We start from the raw sequence: 18,704 nt of genomic DNA, 5'->3' as shown, positions 1-18,704 counted from the left end.
AAGCACGAACATGTTCGTCCACGTCCAAACGCTTCTTCTCTAACCCCAAAAAGACGCATAAACGTAACACCCAAGATAAAGCAATCACACCCCACCCCACCGCACCCCCACTCCGCTCCTCTCCTCGCCGCCTCTCCTTTTAACAACAGTAACAAAAACAACCCCCACCAACGCTCGAGCACATCATTTCCAACCCCTTCCCCCCTTTGCGTTGCTTCTACTGCTCCCTTCCCACGCCTGCGCTTCCCATCGGGCCCCCGCGATTAAGTATCGCCCGCACCTCTCTCTCATTCCACAAATGCATACGCATTAACGCGCGCACTCCCTCCACCTCCCGCTCCTCACTCTTAAATACTCGACCACCTGAAACCAAACTGCTTCCACCGCCACTGCTGCATGATGGTGAGGAGGAAGTTGCATCTGTCGATCATCTTCTTCTTATGTATAGTTTACGCGGTTGCCCTGGCGAGGAGATGCGGGGCGTTGTCGCCGGATGGGCTGTCGCTCCTCGCCTTCAAGGCGGCGGTGTCGGAGGACCCGTCGTCGTCGCTCGCTGGGTGGAGCGAAGGCGATGAGGACCCGTGCCGGTGGCCGGGCGTGTCGTGCGCCAACATTACCGGCTTCGCATACCCGCGCGTGGTCGGCATCGCCGTCTCGGGCAAGAATCTGTCTGGTTACATCCCGTCGGAGCTGGGCACGCTGTTATTCCTCCGCCGGCTTAACCTCCATAGCAACCGCCTCTCCGGGCCCATCCCCGCACAGCTCTTCAACGCCTCCTCCCTCCACTCTCTCTTCCTCTACGACAACCTCCTCTCTGGCCCTTTCCCCGCCGCCGTTGTTTGCGACCTGCCCCGCCTTCAGAACCTCGACTTCTCCCGGAACGCCCTCTCCGGTCCCCTACCCCCGGCGATTCGCGGCTGCCGCCAGCTCCAGCGAATTCTCCTCGCCGGGAACAGTCTCTCTGGCGAGATCCCCGCCGGGATCTGGGCTGAGATGGTGGGGCTCGTCCAGCTCGACCTCTCCTCCAATGAGTTCGAGGGGCCCATCCCGCCGGACCTCGGCGAACTCGACTCCCTCGGCGGCACCCTAAATCTCTCCCACAACCGCTTCTCCGGCGCGATCCCCAGCACGCTCGGCAACCTGCCGTCGACGGTGAGCCTCGACCTGCGCTACAATAACCTCTCCGGGGAGATTCCCGGGGCAGGGTCGCTGGCGAACCAGGGCCCGACGGCCTTCCTTAACAACCCGGGGCTGTGCGGGTTCCCGCTACTGATCCCCTGCGAGGCGCGGACGGAGCCGGCGGCGGAGGCGCCGGGAGGGAGGCGGGGGGCCGCGGCGGCGGCGTCGGCTGGCGGGGCCGGGGCAGAGGCGGCGGCGGGCGAGGCGACGGGGGGGATGAGGGCGGGGCTGATAGTGCTGATCTCGGTAGCGGACGCGGCTGGTGTGGCGCTGATGGGGCTGGTCGTTGTGTGCGCGTACTGGAAAGTGAAGGATCAAGAGAAAGGGTGCGCGAAGCTGGGAGGCGAACGGGGACGACCCGGCCGGCGGTGGGGTTGCACGTGGTGCGGGGCGGCGGGAGAGGACAAGGGGGAGCAAGGGTTGCCATCGTCGGAGGACGAGGAGGAGGGTGTCGCCGGGGGCGGCGGTGGTGCGGAGGGGGAACTGGTGGCGATGGACAAGGGGTTCAAGGTGGAGCTGGAGGAGCTACTGCGCGCGTCAGCGTACGTGCTGGGGAAGGGCGGGAAGGGGATCGTGTACAAAGTGGTGGTTGGTGACGGCGCCGCGGTAGCAGTGAGGCGGCTGGGCGAAGGCGGCGGCGCCGGAGGCAGGTACAAGGAGTTCGCGGCGGAGGTGAGGGCGATGGGGCGGGTACGCCACCCCAACCTGGTCAGGCTCCGGGCCTACTACTGGGCGCCCGACGAGAAGCTTCTCATCACCGACTTCATCTCCAATGGCAATCTCACCGCTGCACTCCGAGGTCAGCTCTCTCTCCCATTCTTCTTCTTCCGTACATCATTAATCAACTAGTTAATTAATTAATCTTAAACTAACAACTAAGACGTCAACATTATTCATTCCCATCTCATCCTCCGAATTAGAACCCAAACCCAACGATTTGACGAACATTAAGCTAAAAGCCGACACCAGGCACAGCAGTGTTCTGTCCGGGGAATCTTCCAAGTGAAGACCGGAGAGACTGCATTCGTCCTCGTCTCCTGCCGCCTTTGTCGTCAGGGCGCAGGCGACTTCAGTTGGGTTGGGGTGCGGCGCGGTGGATCACCGCTCAATTAATTATTCCCGAGTACTATATGCCCCCATTCATCAAATATATTATAAGCATTCTTACATATACAATCCTTCCCAAATTAATGATTTCCTTATTCACCGTTTTAAATTGAAGTTCCACATGTGCACATATATCCTGCAAAAAGCTAAAATCCATGGTATCAAATTAAAAGTAGTATAGAAGTCGACAATCATGCACACGAGGAGCATTACCTCTTTCTTTTTGTTCTTAATTCGGGATTCAAATGTTGAAAATGAATGATCTAAACATTAGCCGAAGATACCTTTAAAAAATCAAATTGTTTACCTAATTCCCACCGAAGGCTTTTTTTTCTTTTCTTTTTTTATATTTTCTTTATAATTTTTTATTATATTAAATTAAATTTATCAACTATACTTATAGTGTTTTATGCATCAGGATATTTCTACATAAATAATTAGGGCAAAGCAAAAGGTGTAGAAAAAGAGCCTTAAGTTGGGAAAAAAAAAAGATGTACATAAATAATTGTACATCATTAATTGCTTTCTCATGAAGTATAATTATGGGTGACACTCATAATGGGAGAGACTAGCCAGAGGAAAGGGGAGTAGTACACAAGTTAATGTGCGACCTAAAAGGCGACGACTTCCGTGTCCTCGAGGCAATCTCCGTTTTACTGTGGTTAGTCAAACAGCTCTGTACCGTCACATACACTCTCCACTCGCATCTTTTGCACCATTTGGACGCCCGCTTTGATTGAGACATTAAAGTCTAAAGACGTTTAATCTCATTTTAAATAATATCATAAGTAATCCAAAAAAAACTATTTTCCTGCTTATGTGAAGCTCGTGAAACCTTTTCTATATTGTAGATTAATTTGGGAAGTAATTCCACTTTTAATTTATAAATGTGAAAATTGTGGTAAATTAAGAAGACATTAATAATGTTGGTCAGGGCGGTCGGGGCATCCGAGCCTGTCGTGGCCGGTGCGAATGCGGATCGCGCGGGGAGCTGCCCGTGGCCTCGCCTACCTTCACGACTGCAGCCCCCGAAAGCTCGTCCACGGCGACCTCAAGCCCTCCAACGTCCTCCTCGACGCCGACTTCAACCCCCGCATCTCCGACTTCGGCCTCCTCCGCCTCCTCTCCCTCGCCTCCTCTCCCTCCTCCTCCTCCGACGCCGCCGCCCCTTCCTCATCCACCACCGGTCTCCTCGGCGCCGCACTACCCCAATCCGCTAAGTCCACCCACCTCGACCTCCCCAGCCCCTACCGCGCTCCCGAGGCGCGCGCCGCCGCCGCGTCCGCCGCGGCCCTCCCCACGCAGAAGTCCGACGTGTACTCCTTCGGCGTCGTGCTGCTGGAGATGCTGACCGGGAAGCCACCGGAGATGTCGTCACCGTCGCCGTCGTCGTCGTCCGGGGAGCAGGTGCCCGGTCTCGTAAGGTGGGTGAGGAAGGGGTTCGAGGAGGCGAGGCCGCTCTCCGATCTGGCGGACCCGGTGCTGCTCCGCGACCTGCACGCGAAGAAGGAGCTGGCGGCGGCGTTCCACGTCGCTCTCGCGTGCACCGACGTCGATCCGTTGGCCAGGCCGAGGATGAAGATGGTATCGGAAAAGCTCGACAGGATCGTATCGTGAAGAGGGTGAGAGAGTGAGAGGAGAGAGACAACATTGGTACGGCCAAATCCCGCTCTGAGTCGGAATGCTTTTATGGGGAGCAAAGAACGTTGTAATGTAACGTTGTGTGATAATAATAGGATTACAAAGGGCAAGCTGAAGATATGAAGTGTTTGCTAAAAAGATAGATAGTTAAATATGCCTTCTTTCAAACGTTGCGTCTTTAAGTTGGGAGTGAAACGATTATACACATGATTTTCTTGAAAAAAATCGTTTTTGGAATTTTCTCGGAAGATGCTTTTTAGTTTTTAGTTTTTCCATTTGAGGATCTTTGTCACATTCACCCTGTCATAGCCATCATAGCCACATATGCTCCATGATGATGGTGCGATCGAAATGATAAGGAATATGATAATGGGATGCGTAGGTAGTCATGATGGAACGAAAGCATAGAGCCTTACATAGGGAAAGGAGGTGATAGAGTCAAAGAAGATAGATGGAATTGGAATTATGAAGGCGATAGGGTGTAGGTGACCATGACAAAATGGAGGCGACGAGGCCTCGCGAAAGAAAAGGAGGCAGTAGAGGGACAAAAATAATGAAACGAAGGTGGTCAGGATGAGTAGAAAGCGATGATCCACAATGCCATCCAAATGAGAAGATTACGATGATGAGAGATATACGAGCCATGATTTCAAACATTAAAGGTGTTTTAGAAAAATCAAAAGATTTCTAAACATTAAAGAGCTATATTTTTTTTTTATCAGAGCTATAGAAAAATCCCACTAACATTAACTATTTTAATATATTTCAAAACCAAGCATGAAATTTCTAATTTTTCTCACTTTATATCAAATTTAGATCAAAATATCATAGAAATCTTTATAATATCTGAATGATAATAAAAAAATATGATATTATCCATTTGCAACGTTTTAAGTTCAGTATCAAAAGCATTATTATAACTCTATCTTACAATACTATAAATAGAAAACTTTACATGTCTATTTTAAAAAAATTATAAATTCTATTAAAAAAATAGCGTACATGATTATCACAAGTGCACATCAAACAAAATTTCTGTTACACCAACACGTCTCAACGGAGACACATTACAACTCCATTCGAAACTACTGTAATAAAAAAGAAAGTTTGTATCATACAAGGATAGTTTGTTATCTTTACATAGGAAACATAGAAACGATGGTTTAGGGAGCTAATTATATATTATCTGTAGTTAGCTATCTTTAGTATTTAGTATTCGATTCATGTACTTTACAAAGTTACACTGATGAAACATCTAGGCTCGTTTATCCTAATATTATCGGTTTTATTAATAAAAATACGAAAATAAATAGTAAAAAAATAATTTAAATATTTTTAATTGATGGTGGCGGATGACGTCGGTAGTGGTGGACAACGGTGCTGCTAGGGGCCGCGAGTAGTTGTTTTGGATGAGAAGTGAGGATTGCTCTATATCTGTATCGATACTAACACAAATACAAAGTGATGAAAGAGTCATTCGATAACTATACGTCGACATTGACGCAAATATAGAATAGCTCTCACCTCTCGCCAGTACTCTCTTCATTCATAATAGCCACCCGCAGTTCCTAACAACGTTTTTATCTATCACCACTAACTGAAATATTAAATTTTTTTTTATCATTTATTTTTTATTTTCGTTAATAAAACTCATGACATTAGAATAAATGGACTTAGATATTTCACTTTCATTACTATAAAGATATCAATGTAATTTTTTAAAATATAAAAACTAAGATATTAAAAGTCGCTAACTAAGAAAAATAATATATACTTATCCTAATTTTAGAGTTTTTCATAGTACTAACTTCATGGTTGGTTGCCCGACAAGCTTATTCGAACCAAACAATGTGCGATGCATGTTATCTCTAGAAGTCGAAGATGATAGGTAGGAGTAAAATATGTCATAAGAATATGGATATTGCCTAATCTCCCAACATGTCACCCGAGACCTTATAAAAGACCAATGTCGAAGATAGTCCAACTCGGTCCCTTCGATGTCTAAATCAATCTCTAATCAATCATGTTAGTGATGTAGAAAAAATAGGTGCCAAAGAGAGAGAAACAAAATGAGAAAACATGTTTATACCCTAACTCAACTGGCCACTATGTGGTTACATATCGTAACTAACATGCTAGAAATGACGACCTTCCACTGCTAAGTGAAGGTCTCGATATGTTGGTCTCTGAGATGGTTCATTTTATCCTCTATCAACTGTCACCTAGGAAATCGCCCAATATACTACATGAACATCGAGTGATGCACATCTGCAATACCATAGCCAACAAATATGAAAGGACCAAAACCATTTGTTAAAACTGCATTTCGTCTACACACACAAATTTACAACTTCTAGGAAGAAATGAAAACATGTTCACTGGTCGAAACAAAATAACAAGATTCCGCAGCACCCAAATCAAAAGAAAGCAGGCCAAGGGCAGCCAACAAATGGATTAAGAACAACACCCTGACCATGAGATTAACATATTTAAATATGACCACATCTACAAAATTGTAAACAAAACATCACTAACAAAACTAATTATTCAGTGGAGACAACTCAACTCGATGTCCAATCTGGCTGGCAAATATCACCCATTTTTGAAGTTGTCGTGCCTAATCAGTATATCCATAGTCTTTTGATGTGTCATCCCTTGGCATATATCCATGACCAGTATCCCGTAAACAGCATATCATAAAATAGCACAATGTGAATACTTTACTCGCTCAGAATATGCACAATAGACCAACTGCTACCATATTAAGCATGTCATATAGCAGCACCGGGTGATTCTTTTGCTTGCATTTTCTCATCTGCATAACCTGATGCCCTGCCGGACCTGCCTATCACATAGGATTGAGGAGCCAGGTTTTCATATTGCCTGTTGAGACCCTGGTAGGAACGAGCTGCAAAAAATTCCGACCCAGATCTAGCAGCTCCTTTGAACATAATAGTATTAGGATGCTGGCTTTGCAAATTTAGTGCCTTCTCAGTGGTCTCTGCCAATGCAAGGGACCTTTCCTCATGTTCACCATTTTCTGTTAAAATGATCAGTTCTCAATTATCAAATTAACTATGAAACATAAGTTCAGTAGCACTAGCGTTTGACCAAAAGGTATCAAAAAGATACCATAAAAAATTGCATCAATAGAAAATTGGCATGAATTACAGACCAAATGTGAATTCAATTTCCCAGTGGAAATGCTGAACAATCTCACTGTTTAAAAAGAGCCAATAAAACAAGAAATATTAAAAGATTGTCAGCATCAAAAGAAGCTATATAATTAGATGTCAGCTATAAGTCAATGTTTCAAGATGTACTGTGGCAGAAGGATTGGATACTTGCGCAGAAGGATTGCATAGTTATCTCAAGTAATCTTCTAATCATCAATGATTAGCTCTCCCCTCTTCTGGCATTATTCTGATTATAAACTAACTGGAGAGCTATACTTAAGAAGGAATGTTACAGAAGTATGCTAAGAAATTACAGGAATGCTACAGAGCTATACTATATCTAGGTCTCTTTAGCATGTCCATACCTCCTTAAGAAATTACACTTGAATGTAGATCGAAAATGCATCTTCCAGTTTCACATATACAGCCACATCGGAAAAGGTCATGCACATCAACTGATAGGAAGAAACTGAATAACTGCTAGGACTTGCTGCTTACTGGTGAAGGTATGACCAACTTAGCTCCCTTATATATGGGACATCTCTCTCAGCTCTCAGCTCCCTTATCATATTGGGCATCTCTTTCAGTTGTCACAGGATCATATGATTGAAAAACTTGATTTAGTATCCAAACTCATATCAATTTCCTAAGATTGATCCCAGCAATACCTGCAAAATTTACGTTCGGATGTGCCCACATGACATTAGAAGAAAGCTGGTCGCACTTAATGATGAGATCATCGACCATTTAGCTCATCAAAATTCCACTGCGTGTGGAATCCTTTGCTTTCTAAGTACAATAAACTTCTTGATCTTGTTAATTTTGAGCAATATTTTCCTTCATCAGAGACAGCACTATACAATAATGATCCCACACATTTACATGAATAATCAGAGAATCAGAATTTAATATTCACCTAAGGCTATAAACCATGGGTTTTTAATAACTTTAAGATACAACTTCTGAAATGTTAGATGCCAACCTAGTAGCAATGGGACACTTCAATTTGCCAGATGCAGTGTGCCTAGCACTTAACAGAAAATTTATAACTTTTATCTCAATATATTGATGACATATTGTCTGCTAATAATGACAAGGAACTTGTCAAATGCAATCAAGGAATAATCATCCTTAATTTTAGAATGGATGCATGAGAAGCTGCATATATTCTTGAAGTAAAAATCTATAGGGATCATTTTAGATAAATTTCCAATAGTTCCCATTAACTCTCCAATCTCGGAGGTATAGCATTTGGTTCCAGAAGATGATGCATCTCATGTCTCATGATTTTGCAAGTGGCCCATGGCAGCAAGTGATTCGTTTTCACATACTAAATATCAAGTTCATTCACAAACTCCTAACAACGGTGTATTTATCCATCCAACCATCAATAGTAAAGATCAACCATAGTTTGATAAATCACAAGGCTGACTGTAGCCTGTTTGTTATCATAAATTACTAAATAAAACTCAGTGCACAAGGAGGAAATTTACTCTACAAGGAAACAGATGATGAACAAATAAAGAGAAAGTATCATGTTAAAACACATTGAAAATACCTTCAGGCTGAATATCTTCCATATAACCACCTTTGATAAAGGAAAACCGAGCTTCTTCGGTGCCACTGACAGCTTCTGGTCCACTAGAAACCATCAGATCGTGGAAATTTAAAACATATTCTCCTGTCCACTGTCTTCCCCTAAAAGTTGGAAAAAGTCATTCAGAAACCTTTTCTTCTGATCAGATGTCCAGGAAAAGAAGAATGGTACACCAATCTAACAAAATAATTCAGTGGCCAAATTGCATATTTGTGGAGCAAGGATGCAGGGATAGACAACCAACCATGAATACATGTTCACAGCTGTCAATGACACTGCCAGTGCATTCATACAGAAAATTAGGAACAGGGTTTGCATCACAGGCATCAGTCCGTAATGAAAAGTTAGAAAAGTTAAAAGTTCAGACATTAGGACACCCAGTATGATGACATAGTTTGGTGAAAATATGCAAATCACTTTGAGGTCTAAGTTGGCTACCTAAACACCATGGTATCAAAATAAATTTGGGTAAAAAACCATGAAATTTTACTCTATGAGAGAAAGAGTTAACCATATTTAATCATCTTAAAATATAAAATCAATTTAAAGATAATAACAAAAATGAATAAACACATTTCTTTATCAACAAAAGGTAGTGAGTGCATGGCAGTTTGTGACAGTGCATGTCAATTTACCTGCCAAAAGCTAATGCAGCTTCAAAAGGAGTGATGATTGGAGCTAAAAATTCTTTGCTGTCCAGCAATGCGGTTTGGGCACAAGAGACATAGACAAAAACATCACACTGGCCCAGGATACATGATCAGATAATTCAACCTAAACAATTTAACAGAAGAAACTTGCAGTTTGTGAGTAATTACTACCTCGGGAAAGTTTGCGAGTTTGGCAGAGTTTGGTCTTCCCATTACTAGTGTATAGGACTTCTTTCCAGCGCCCTTAATCAGTTCTTTCATTTGTTGGATGATACTAAGATAACCAGCTGTATGGAGCAGACAAAATTGACCATATGCTTTTAACAAGAATTAACTTGGCAAATTAGAAACCAGAAACAGAAATAGACTGAATATAAAGCTTCAAGGATTTCAGAACTCAAAGCCAAAGAGAAACTGAAGTGTTTGCATTACTCTCCAGACCCAGTATAGCATGGGTGTGTATCTGATGGTCTGACCAGCGGTCAGGTAGCAAAACAAGCCCAATCAGGTCCAAGACCAATACAGGGATTACCATCCAATAACCCTGTAAATGGAGCTTACCAAGCAGAAGGAAAATAATTGGGTGCTTGCCTAGGTGCCCGAGTAAAGCGAGGCCCAAGTGCCTAGTAATAGGTCCAAGCAGGCACCATCAACTGGGGACAACCTAGGTGCCGGCGGTTCAGGCACAATCCTGAACCAAATCCAGTTGACTAGAACCTGAAACAAACCAAATTCGCCATGATCCACTGATTCTGGTTCAATGGAACCATGTCAGCATGAGCCCAACACCTTCCCCCGGCACCATATCAGCGTGAGCCCAATTCCTTCCCCCCTCCCCCACTCTCCTCACGCACATGCACGAAACACTATTTCTTTCCCTCGGAAAACCTAATCAGCGACAACGTCTTCTTTTCCAACAGCAAACAGCAGCAGCATCTTCCCCTCCAACGGCGAATGACATAGTCAACCTATAGTGAGAGGCTTCTATGCATTGAGTGGATCTCCGATGGGCTCTTCTTCTTGCAGTCACTCTCTCTCCTTCCCCTCCCCCTCATGTTGAGCCTCCCCGAACCCCGACAGCCTCCTACTCTCTCCTCCTACCCTTCTGCGTTGAGCATCCCCAGACCCCGATATAGCCCACTTCTCCCTCATCCTACTCTTCCGCATCGAGCCTCCTTGAACCCCGACAGCCCCCTCTCCTTCCTCCCCTACCTCCTCCCCAATAACTCCCTTCTCTCCTCCCTCCTTCCTCCTCCCGTCCTAGCTGATAGTTGACCCACCCTCCTCCGATAGCTCCCGCTCCCGTCAATGATAACTCCCTACTCCCTTCCAATTGATACCCCCATCTCAATCCTCCTCAATAGCTCCCTGCTCCCCTACCAATTGGCAGCAACTCCCAATAGCTGATAGTTGACCCACCCTCCTCCGATAGCTCCCTACTCCCTTCCAATTGATACCCCCATCTCAATCCTCCTCAATAGCTCCCTGCTCCCCTACCAATTGGCAGCAACTCCCAATAGCTGATAGTTGACCCACCCTCCTCCGATAGCTCCCGCTCCCGTCAATGATAGCTCCCTACTCCCTTCCAATTGATACCCCCATCTCAATCCTCCTCAATAGCTCCCTGCTCCCCTACCAATTGGCAGCAACTCCCAATAGCTCCTCAGGGATACAAATCAACTGAACAGCAGGATGATGACAAGATTGAGATTGTTGAGGATAATGAATGATCATTGATATTAATCTTGTTTTATTTTATCATTTTTATTATTATATTTGGACAATGTAATACTATGGTACTTTGAATTAATGTAATTTGATGTTTTATTTTAAATTTACTGATCATATTTCTCAATAATTACATATTTCTTTAAAAAATTTCAATAGTAGCAAGTGCATGGCATCATTTAGACTTCGGGCAAGCACCTAGCACCTCAGGCATTTTAACACCTTATTGCCTTTTAACGCCTAGCACCTTTGACTATACTACCAAGTGATAAGCCCACCCGACTAGTCGTACCTCAAGCGAAAGAGACCAATTGAGGTCTCTTTGGCTGGTTCATATCAAACCAATCCTCTCTCTTTCTCCTCTACTCTCCTTCTCATGTGCCCTCTCTCTCACTGTCATTCCCTTTTAATCTCCCTCAAAACTCTCCTAAATCACTCCAGAACATCTAAAATAGAACTACTTGCTCAAGAAGAAGATATTTTATTTTAATTCTCTTCAAATCCAGGTAAGTTTGAACCTAATCTCTAATCTAATTTCATGTAATTAGGTTAGGGTTTATGGTTTCTCTTATCACCCTAGCCTAGCTCTCTTCTACTAACTTGATTTACAAAAATCAAGCCTTGATTAATGTAAATTCACAAAGTAGTCATTGCAAATTATTTTTAGTTCAGCACATGACTAATAAGGTGCAACGTAAAGGACTAATTTATGCCAGAGATAGTGTAGAGATGCTGAACTTTAAATAAAATGCCAAAATGGTACATATATAAAATAAAAATCTGCTATGAACATACCACAACCTAAAGTGCCAACCAATATGCCAACAATGTTTGCATCCTTTGCTTTCTCCACAAGGTAATATCTACATGAATTTATGCATACATGGGCAGTTAATCCAGGTCAGTTGTCCATGAGACACGTGATGTATTAAAAACATATGCCCGATGCACATTTAGTACCTACGCTTGAGAATTCTTCTCTGACAAGAGGTGTCCTCCAGCAAGCGTCTTTCATCAGCATCATACCTGACTGAATAAAATAAAAAACTCAGAACAGAAACAAATGTGCATTATTTAAAACTTCAATTTGCATTTTCAAATATCCTCAAGAAAAATGATATCATTACGTGATTTTCAATGTTATCAGCATCTTTATCATGCTAAAAAAAGTTAAATCATAACAAGAATAAGAGACTATTTAATGCATGCATTCACAACATGTCTAAAAGTTTGCTTGCTCTTCCATGTTAAATTCTCAAATTCAAGTAGTGAGATAACTTTTGTTCCACCTTGACATTCTGAAGTGAGTCACACATATTTGTATCCTTGCAATAAGGTGATTACAGTGGTCCACTAGCATCATTTTACCACAGCATTGCAGTTCACTGATATGATAAATCATAGTGCATCAGTTGAAAGAGTTTACTTATCAAACTTGCAAAATAGCATCACTACTAGATAAGTGGTCATGAAGAGTAAATTTTTTACACAACTATCAAATTGAGATTGCTATCAGCACTTGCAATGAACAGAGATATACAGCAGAAGGATGGATTTATCTATACTAGACAAGAAGTCATGCATGAAAATGGTCCAACTCCTTAAGTAAACTTCTGACACATCTCTACTGAAATCAAGACTACCAGTGGCACTTGCAACAAAGATAAATAGCGAGGATGGATAAGCTACCAAAGATACATAACAGAAGGATAACAATTAGCTTTCCTTTTTGTTATGTATACAAGCTTAATTGCCTTCACTTGAGGTTCTTAATGTAAAGAGTCCTAGACAAAACTTACAACAAAATTAATTGCACAAATAAAATATTCAATTAGTCCTGTTTTCAGTGAAGGCCAAACTCATGTAGCATAAGCTGTCCCTAATCTGTTAAATCAATTTTGTTTTTGTCAGTAGTGTAAAAGGCACCCCACAGAGTTGGGACATTATGGATTCAACCAAGTTATGTACCTGGTTATGGACAGAAGTCAAGAAAGGCATGCTTAAGGAGCAACATCAAAGCATGATGGTGAAAACCAAATTTTGGACTGAAATTGCCGAATAATTGAGAATAGGAGTAACAATGAATGGTAAGATCAAGTGAATTTGATCCACTGAATTAACATTTTAACAAACAAAATAAAAGTAAGGGAGAAGCGCTATCACGTCATTGCTTAAGTTGTACACTGCTTACTAATATCACGAGTCTTGCAGACATACTGTATCTATCTACAGTTTCATCATATCGAGGATCTTGATCAACCTGCCATGGACTCACATCAATCATTTTGGTAGGAGCAGGTACATCTTTGAGTTTTACATTAAATTTATTATGCATGTATATTAATTAAAACTCTTTCCCATATACATGTATTTTTTAGATATTGTTTTTTATCCTTATCCGATATATGTTTCAATTTGGTATTTTATTGTTTTCAAGATTGAAATCACTTTATTGTTATCAATTCTGAATGTATTTGCCAAGCTTAGGTGAGAAAGAAACCTAAGATTAGGTTTTTTAAGTTTTTTTGCAGATTTTCTTGCCTTTTTCATACACCACAGTACATCTCCACATATCATGTGTCTATGCCAGTACAAACAGGACCATACTGATCCAGGCCCAACCTTGTATGTGTTTGGTACCCTAAATTCAGTTCCTTACAAAGAAACATTTATGCTAAATTACCACCAAGAATTTAAACTAAATTAGTCATTGTCTTGGCCTGTATTCTAATCTACCTGAAAATAAAAAATAAGACATCCTGACTTCAACTTATATCCAAGTTCAATTTTTCTGAAGTAGCTCAGATCTATTGTAAATATTCTAGCTTGGTGATTTTTAAAAGTGCAGCTCAGTTCTGATTTGAAACAATCCACGAGCTGCTTCATGTTTTTCTTTATATAAAGATATAGATTTACTAAGTTGTCCTTTTCCTATTTGTTGTGGTCGGGAGTTTGAGGGAGAGGTTGGGAAGACCATTGCTGGGGTTTGGAAGAGGCCAGGGTATCACCCCTGCTTATGCGTCTTTTGAAGAAAAATTAAGGAATTCACAATAAATTGAACCAGCCCTCCCTCGTCCTGAAGCAATGAGTCCTAGTCCTACTTTTAGATATCACCACTAACAATGATGATATGTGAATAATAAATTAGATGCCACCTCTTCCCTTCCTCATCCAAAAAGATAATAAAATAAAAGATACGAAGAAGACATATGCATAAGTCAAATGTCAATGTCACTTAGAGTTAACTGATACAGCTTGATCATGGCAAAATCAGCTGTAAGCAGTTGATCTGAATTGTTTTTCTCACATATTAATCAGTACATCCAATATCTACCACCAACCCTGCCATCATCAACACCATTCATTACTCTGTTAAGCCATCAGTCCCTTTCTATTTTTCTTCTTTCGTTCTCTTCTTGCTCTATTGCTACAGCAATTGACATGCTTTCATCCAGTTTTACATTAAGTGCAGCCCATGTTGCACCTCACACCAAGGCTCCAACAAATATTAACAATTCAGCGTCCCTTCAGCTTTTTGGTGCTGCCATTTCTGCTGGTCATCATCATATGGTATATCAAGTACAAAATATTAATGAGATCAGAACTCCAAAGTAACTCAAAGAGCAAGAATATATCATCTTGGCAACTAATATTTCCTTGAATGAAAGAGGGATATCTTGGCTATGGTAAAATTTTCACAATCATAATATTAAGCCTTTGAAGCATTATTTAGCCATCTGTTAATAACTATTGACAAGAAATGCAGCAAACTCTTACAGCTCTTGTCCTAATGAGTAAATAGATAAAAGAATGACTTCCATTAAGTATGAAACACCGACAATTTAATTCAATGGCAAATTTGATAGAAATTATTTTACACTAAAACTTCAAGTGCTTGTAGGTAATTGACATGCAAATAATCCAATAAATGCACAAGACATAACCTCCATCTAAAAGTAACAATAATGTTACAGAAAAGTCAGTACTCGAACAGGGAAAAGAGTATTTTCAAATAACAACCATATCCTTTAAATAGCAACCAAATTGAGTATGAGACTCAATCAACAGAATTATAATTGCAAATAAAATGAAATGGCACTAACTACTAAAAGGTCAATTATTGGCAACAATTGAAGTATCCAAACATCCTAAATTCAAGTTAAAATTCCTAGAATTTTAGCTTTAAACAGAAAAAGATCCATAATCTGACAATTAGTTAAAAGAAATATATCAAACATTTACAGAATTTTACTTACTTATTTCACAGTTATTGAATGTAAGCACAACATTGGTAAATGCAGAATTCTCGGGTCCAATCCAGAATAATAAGTAGTCCTCTATCTTGTGATCTGATGGGATACTCCATGTCAGTCCTCCAAGTTCGAAGCAGGTACCATTTTCCATTCTTCGGCCATTACCAAACTTAAGGATCTTTTTCTCATCTCTGCCACTAGTGAATCCAGCATTAGTAATGGAACCATTTAGTGACCTAATTTGATCTTTCTCTGTTGTACAGTCCTGTGATGGGTTTATCACTGAACCAATGACATCTGAATATTTCACCATAGGGCCCCAGTTGGAGTGACTCAATACCAACGAGTCAGCTACCACTGTTTTGAGATGCATCAATGCATGTGAATACTCCAGTCCATACAAGACCTACATATTAAATGTGGTGAATAAATAATTTAATAACAAACTTTAAAAGAGACCATGTGAATACATTACATTCTACTTTTTAGTTTTGTACACTGCAAGGTGATTTATTATGACGAGCATCTTATGACTAACTGATCATATAACTAAAGCCATAGAACCTTTTTTTATCATACTTATATGTCAACATGAAATCGCATGTACTCTAATGATTACATTATTTATAATGATGACAAGTCAGTTGCAAATGAGGATGGCCACATCATCTGTACAACATATTGGTTTTTAAAGCTAACCATTAGCAGATAAATTGTTTGGTAAAGATTAACAAATTGTAGACCAGATTAATCACCATAAGGAGAGATGTCCAATGATTCCATGAAAGCCCAATTAATCCATGAAGGGCCAATGACACAAAAAGTAAAGGAACTTAAACAAGTAAAAAATTGTGTTGAAAGATGAATAGAGCATGAAATTAAAAGGCAACAAACAGATGGTTGATGTGGACAAAATTTTTATTTCAAAAACAAAATATCATGGTTATGAAACATTTAGGAAACCATGCTCAGATTTATAAAAAGAAGTAGAATAGTAGAAACTAGGAAGTGAACAGCGTTACAAAAGTCCCAAAGATGTACCTCACATATATTCTTGCAAAAATAAATGACATCACAAAAAGGGACTGAAACTTCAAATATAATGTATATCCCTTCTATAGCTAATATTATGGTACATACCACGATTGTCACATGCTTCTTTTCTAAATCTCAATCTTTAAGGGGTAAATACATAGTTATATACTCTCAGGAAGTGGACAAGGGAATTTTTAAATGGCATACTTACATCATAACACAAGGCAAAACCAAAGGCAAGGAGGATTCATGACAACTGCAATACTAATAGTTATCACTTGTTTAGTTCGTGAAATTAAAGGATTCTTATATAATGGATTTTCAATCTAAGCTATAGAAACATGTTTATAATAACTTTCTTTACCTAGTTCACACCCCTAAAAAAACCAAAAAAAGAAAAAAGAAAAGAAATAATTGGTGACTCCAGCATGCCTATCAACAAGTAGTGTGATCAAAATGGGACATGCAATGTGTCAGCCAGCACAGTGTGCTGATGACAATGAGATCCTTATAAGATCTTATGATTTAGTTCAAGGTCTAATCCTTGATGGCGACAAAGCATTTGATTAACAAAAACATGTAGGCAAATCATAAATCTACCAAAACACATTTTAATGTCTACACGATTGAGATTTGGAATCAGTGGCACTTCCATTAAAATCCAAATGTAGAGGACAAGGAACTCCCTGCATCACTATGTCTCTACAAGCATCCATTGAATTTATAACAAATATTTTAAGAAGCTTGAATAGGTTGCCATGCTATTCTGCCTCACATGTTTTAGCACTTCCATTTTCTCTTATTTAAGCAGCAGAAAAATCTTTCTTTAACCAATAGCCTTTTGAACATAACAGACAGATAGAATTTAATACAAAAAAAACATAGGTACTTATAATATATATGCATGTATAAGTGGCACATACCAGAATAGGTTTGTTGGTAGATGATAAGCAGTGACCTATTAGATCAGCGCAATCTTTTATGTCGATAGAAGCCTTCCCGAACACAAACATAGCGGGCAAAGTCGACGTTCTGAAAGTAAGAAATCAGGAATTACAGATAAAAAGGAACAATGATTTCAAAGCAGAAGCAATTTGTTTAAAAATCTATAAAATGGAAGACATTCAAAACCACCCAAGTAGGGAAAAAATGTGTCCTTTTACAAAATTAAGAAAACTGAGAAAAATTGAGACAATAGTACAGTAAAACTTTGATAAAATTTACAACTGGCAGATCAAAACCTGAACAGGTTACTGCATCACCAAAAAATTCTCGATTCAAGTGCAAAATTCCACCAAGAAAGAACATTAAAACCAATAATAACAGCACAAGGTTGGATGAGGTATCAATTTCAAGAGATATCATACACTGAACTGGTAAAGACCATTAGAAAAGGGACCTATAGATCCTACTCAAATCTGAAAAATAGCTCTAAATTCAAGACCATGATGTGCAACCCATAAAGAAGCAAGGTAGTGGAGCTGAAAACAGTCCAGAACGATGAAGTTATGATCTTTATGCTAAAATTAAAGCCTTAGAAGCTTAACCAAAACCGTCAGTTGCCAAAACTAACTGGCAGCGACCAGAAAATTTTCCCTAAACTGCAACATCGGGAATTATGAAAAGAAAAGTAGAATCGTCGTCTGGATGATGGAGAAACCTAAGGCACAGGATGACGAACCGACATCTTTGATCACCGTCAAAGTGAGCCTTTTCATCAAAAGTACATACTTTTCCAAGTCCCCAGTCCCTAAAACCCAGAAACCTAAGTTAACATATCAAAGATAACTTACGGGCTCATGCAAGCGTGCCCATAGTGCACCACACAGTCGGCATCCACATGCGAGGCCCCAATCTCATCCACGCAGCAGCTTCCATACGCCGCGTCCGCCATGACGAACAGCCGGACCCCCGCCCCGAGCTCGCTCCTCAGGGCTTTAGCCACCCGCGGCGAGTCCTTCAGCAGCTCGTCAGGAAACTGACGACAAAGATAACACTTCATAGATCATGCGGTAGAGCAAGATAAACCCTAGAATCGGAGGTTTCAGAAAGCCGAAGCTATTGGACCGAAACAAAGGACGGGACAAGGACCTGCAACGCGACTCTGGTGAAGTTTCCGGCGCGAAGGTAATCGACGGTGCGAGAAATTTCGTAGTTCAATTCGAAATCCATGGCGCAGAAGAAGAGGAGTCGGAAGCGCAGCAGCGGAGGAGGCGGTGAAAGAAATCGCGTCGATGGGGTCTATCGGAAAGCCACGTTTGGAGGGAGGAGCGATGGATTTGGGCCTCTTTGAAGCCCAATCAAATCTCTTCATGTGAGTTCGATTTTTCTAGAAAAT

General features: G+C 41.1%; 2 protein-coding genes across 3 annotated transcripts; one reads left to right on the top strand and one right to left on the bottom strand.

Moving 5' to 3' along the window:
• Window positions 1–128: 128 nt before the first annotated feature.
• Window positions 129–4,047, top strand: LOC135623927 (receptor protein kinase-like protein ZAR1). Its single transcript, XM_065127420.1, has 2 exons — window positions 129–1,978; window positions 3,221–4,047. Exons 1-2 carry the CDS (start codon window positions 397–399, stop codon window positions 3,901–3,903), a joined length of 2,265 nt encoding a protein of 754 aa, XP_064983492.1. The 5' UTR covers window positions 129–396; the 3' UTR covers window positions 3,904–4,047.
• Window positions 4,048–6,219: 2,172 nt separating this feature from the next.
• Window positions 6,220–18,620, bottom strand: LOC103986835 (uncharacterized). Of its 2 annotated transcripts, none has more exons than XM_018827172.2 (10): window positions 18,458–18,620; window positions 18,160–18,344; window positions 17,290–17,398; window positions 15,335–15,737; window positions 12,039–12,108; window positions 11,880–11,941; window positions 9,522–9,637; window positions 9,336–9,442; window positions 8,662–8,801; window positions 6,220–6,967 (listed from the first exon to the last, which is right to left on the bottom strand). In XM_018827172.2, the coding sequence occupies exons 1-10, from the start codon at window positions 18,536–18,538 to the stop codon at window positions 6,699–6,701; spliced, it is 1,542 nt and encodes a 513-aa protein (XP_018682717.2). In that variant the 5' UTR covers window positions 18,539–18,620; the 3' UTR covers window positions 6,220–6,698. The 2 variants fall into 2 exon arrangements, with proteins under 2 accessions (XP_018682717.2, XP_009403226.2); XM_009404951.3 differs by having other exon boundaries at window positions 11,874–11,941; window positions 18,458–18,619.
• Window positions 18,621–18,704: the final 84 nt, after the last annotated feature.

This window comes from Musa acuminata, chromosome BXJ1-1, assembly GCF_036884655.1.
Source record: "Musa acuminata AAA Group cultivar baxijiao chromosome BXJ1-1, Cavendish_Baxijiao_AAA, whole genome shotgun sequence".
Classification (NCBI taxonomy): domain Eukaryota; kingdom Viridiplantae; phylum Streptophyta; class Magnoliopsida; order Zingiberales; family Musaceae; genus Musa; species Musa acuminata.
This window is presented reverse-complemented; position numbering and strand designations above follow the sequence as displayed.

Coding starts and splice junctions, on each gene's coding strand:
- LOC135623927 (XM_065127420.1), top strand. CDS start 397: ATGATGGTGAGGAGGAAGTTGCATCTGTCGATCATCTTCTTCTTATGT. Junction 1,979..3,220: donor TCTCACCGCTGCACTCCGAG/GTCAGCTCTCTC, acceptor AATGTTGGTCAG/GGCGGTCGGGGCATCCGAGC.
- LOC103986835 (XM_009404951.3), bottom strand. CDS start 18,538: ATGGATTTCGAATTGAACTACGAAATTTCTCGCACCGTCGATTACCTT. Junction 18,345..18,457: donor TCACCAGAGTCGCGTTGCAG/GTCCTTGTCCCG, acceptor CTTTGTCGTCAG/TTTCCTGACGAGCTGCTGAA. Junction 8,802..9,335: donor GCTGCATTAGCTTTTGGCAG/GTAAATTGACAT, acceptor TCCAACTTTTAG/GGGAAGACAGTGGACAGGAG.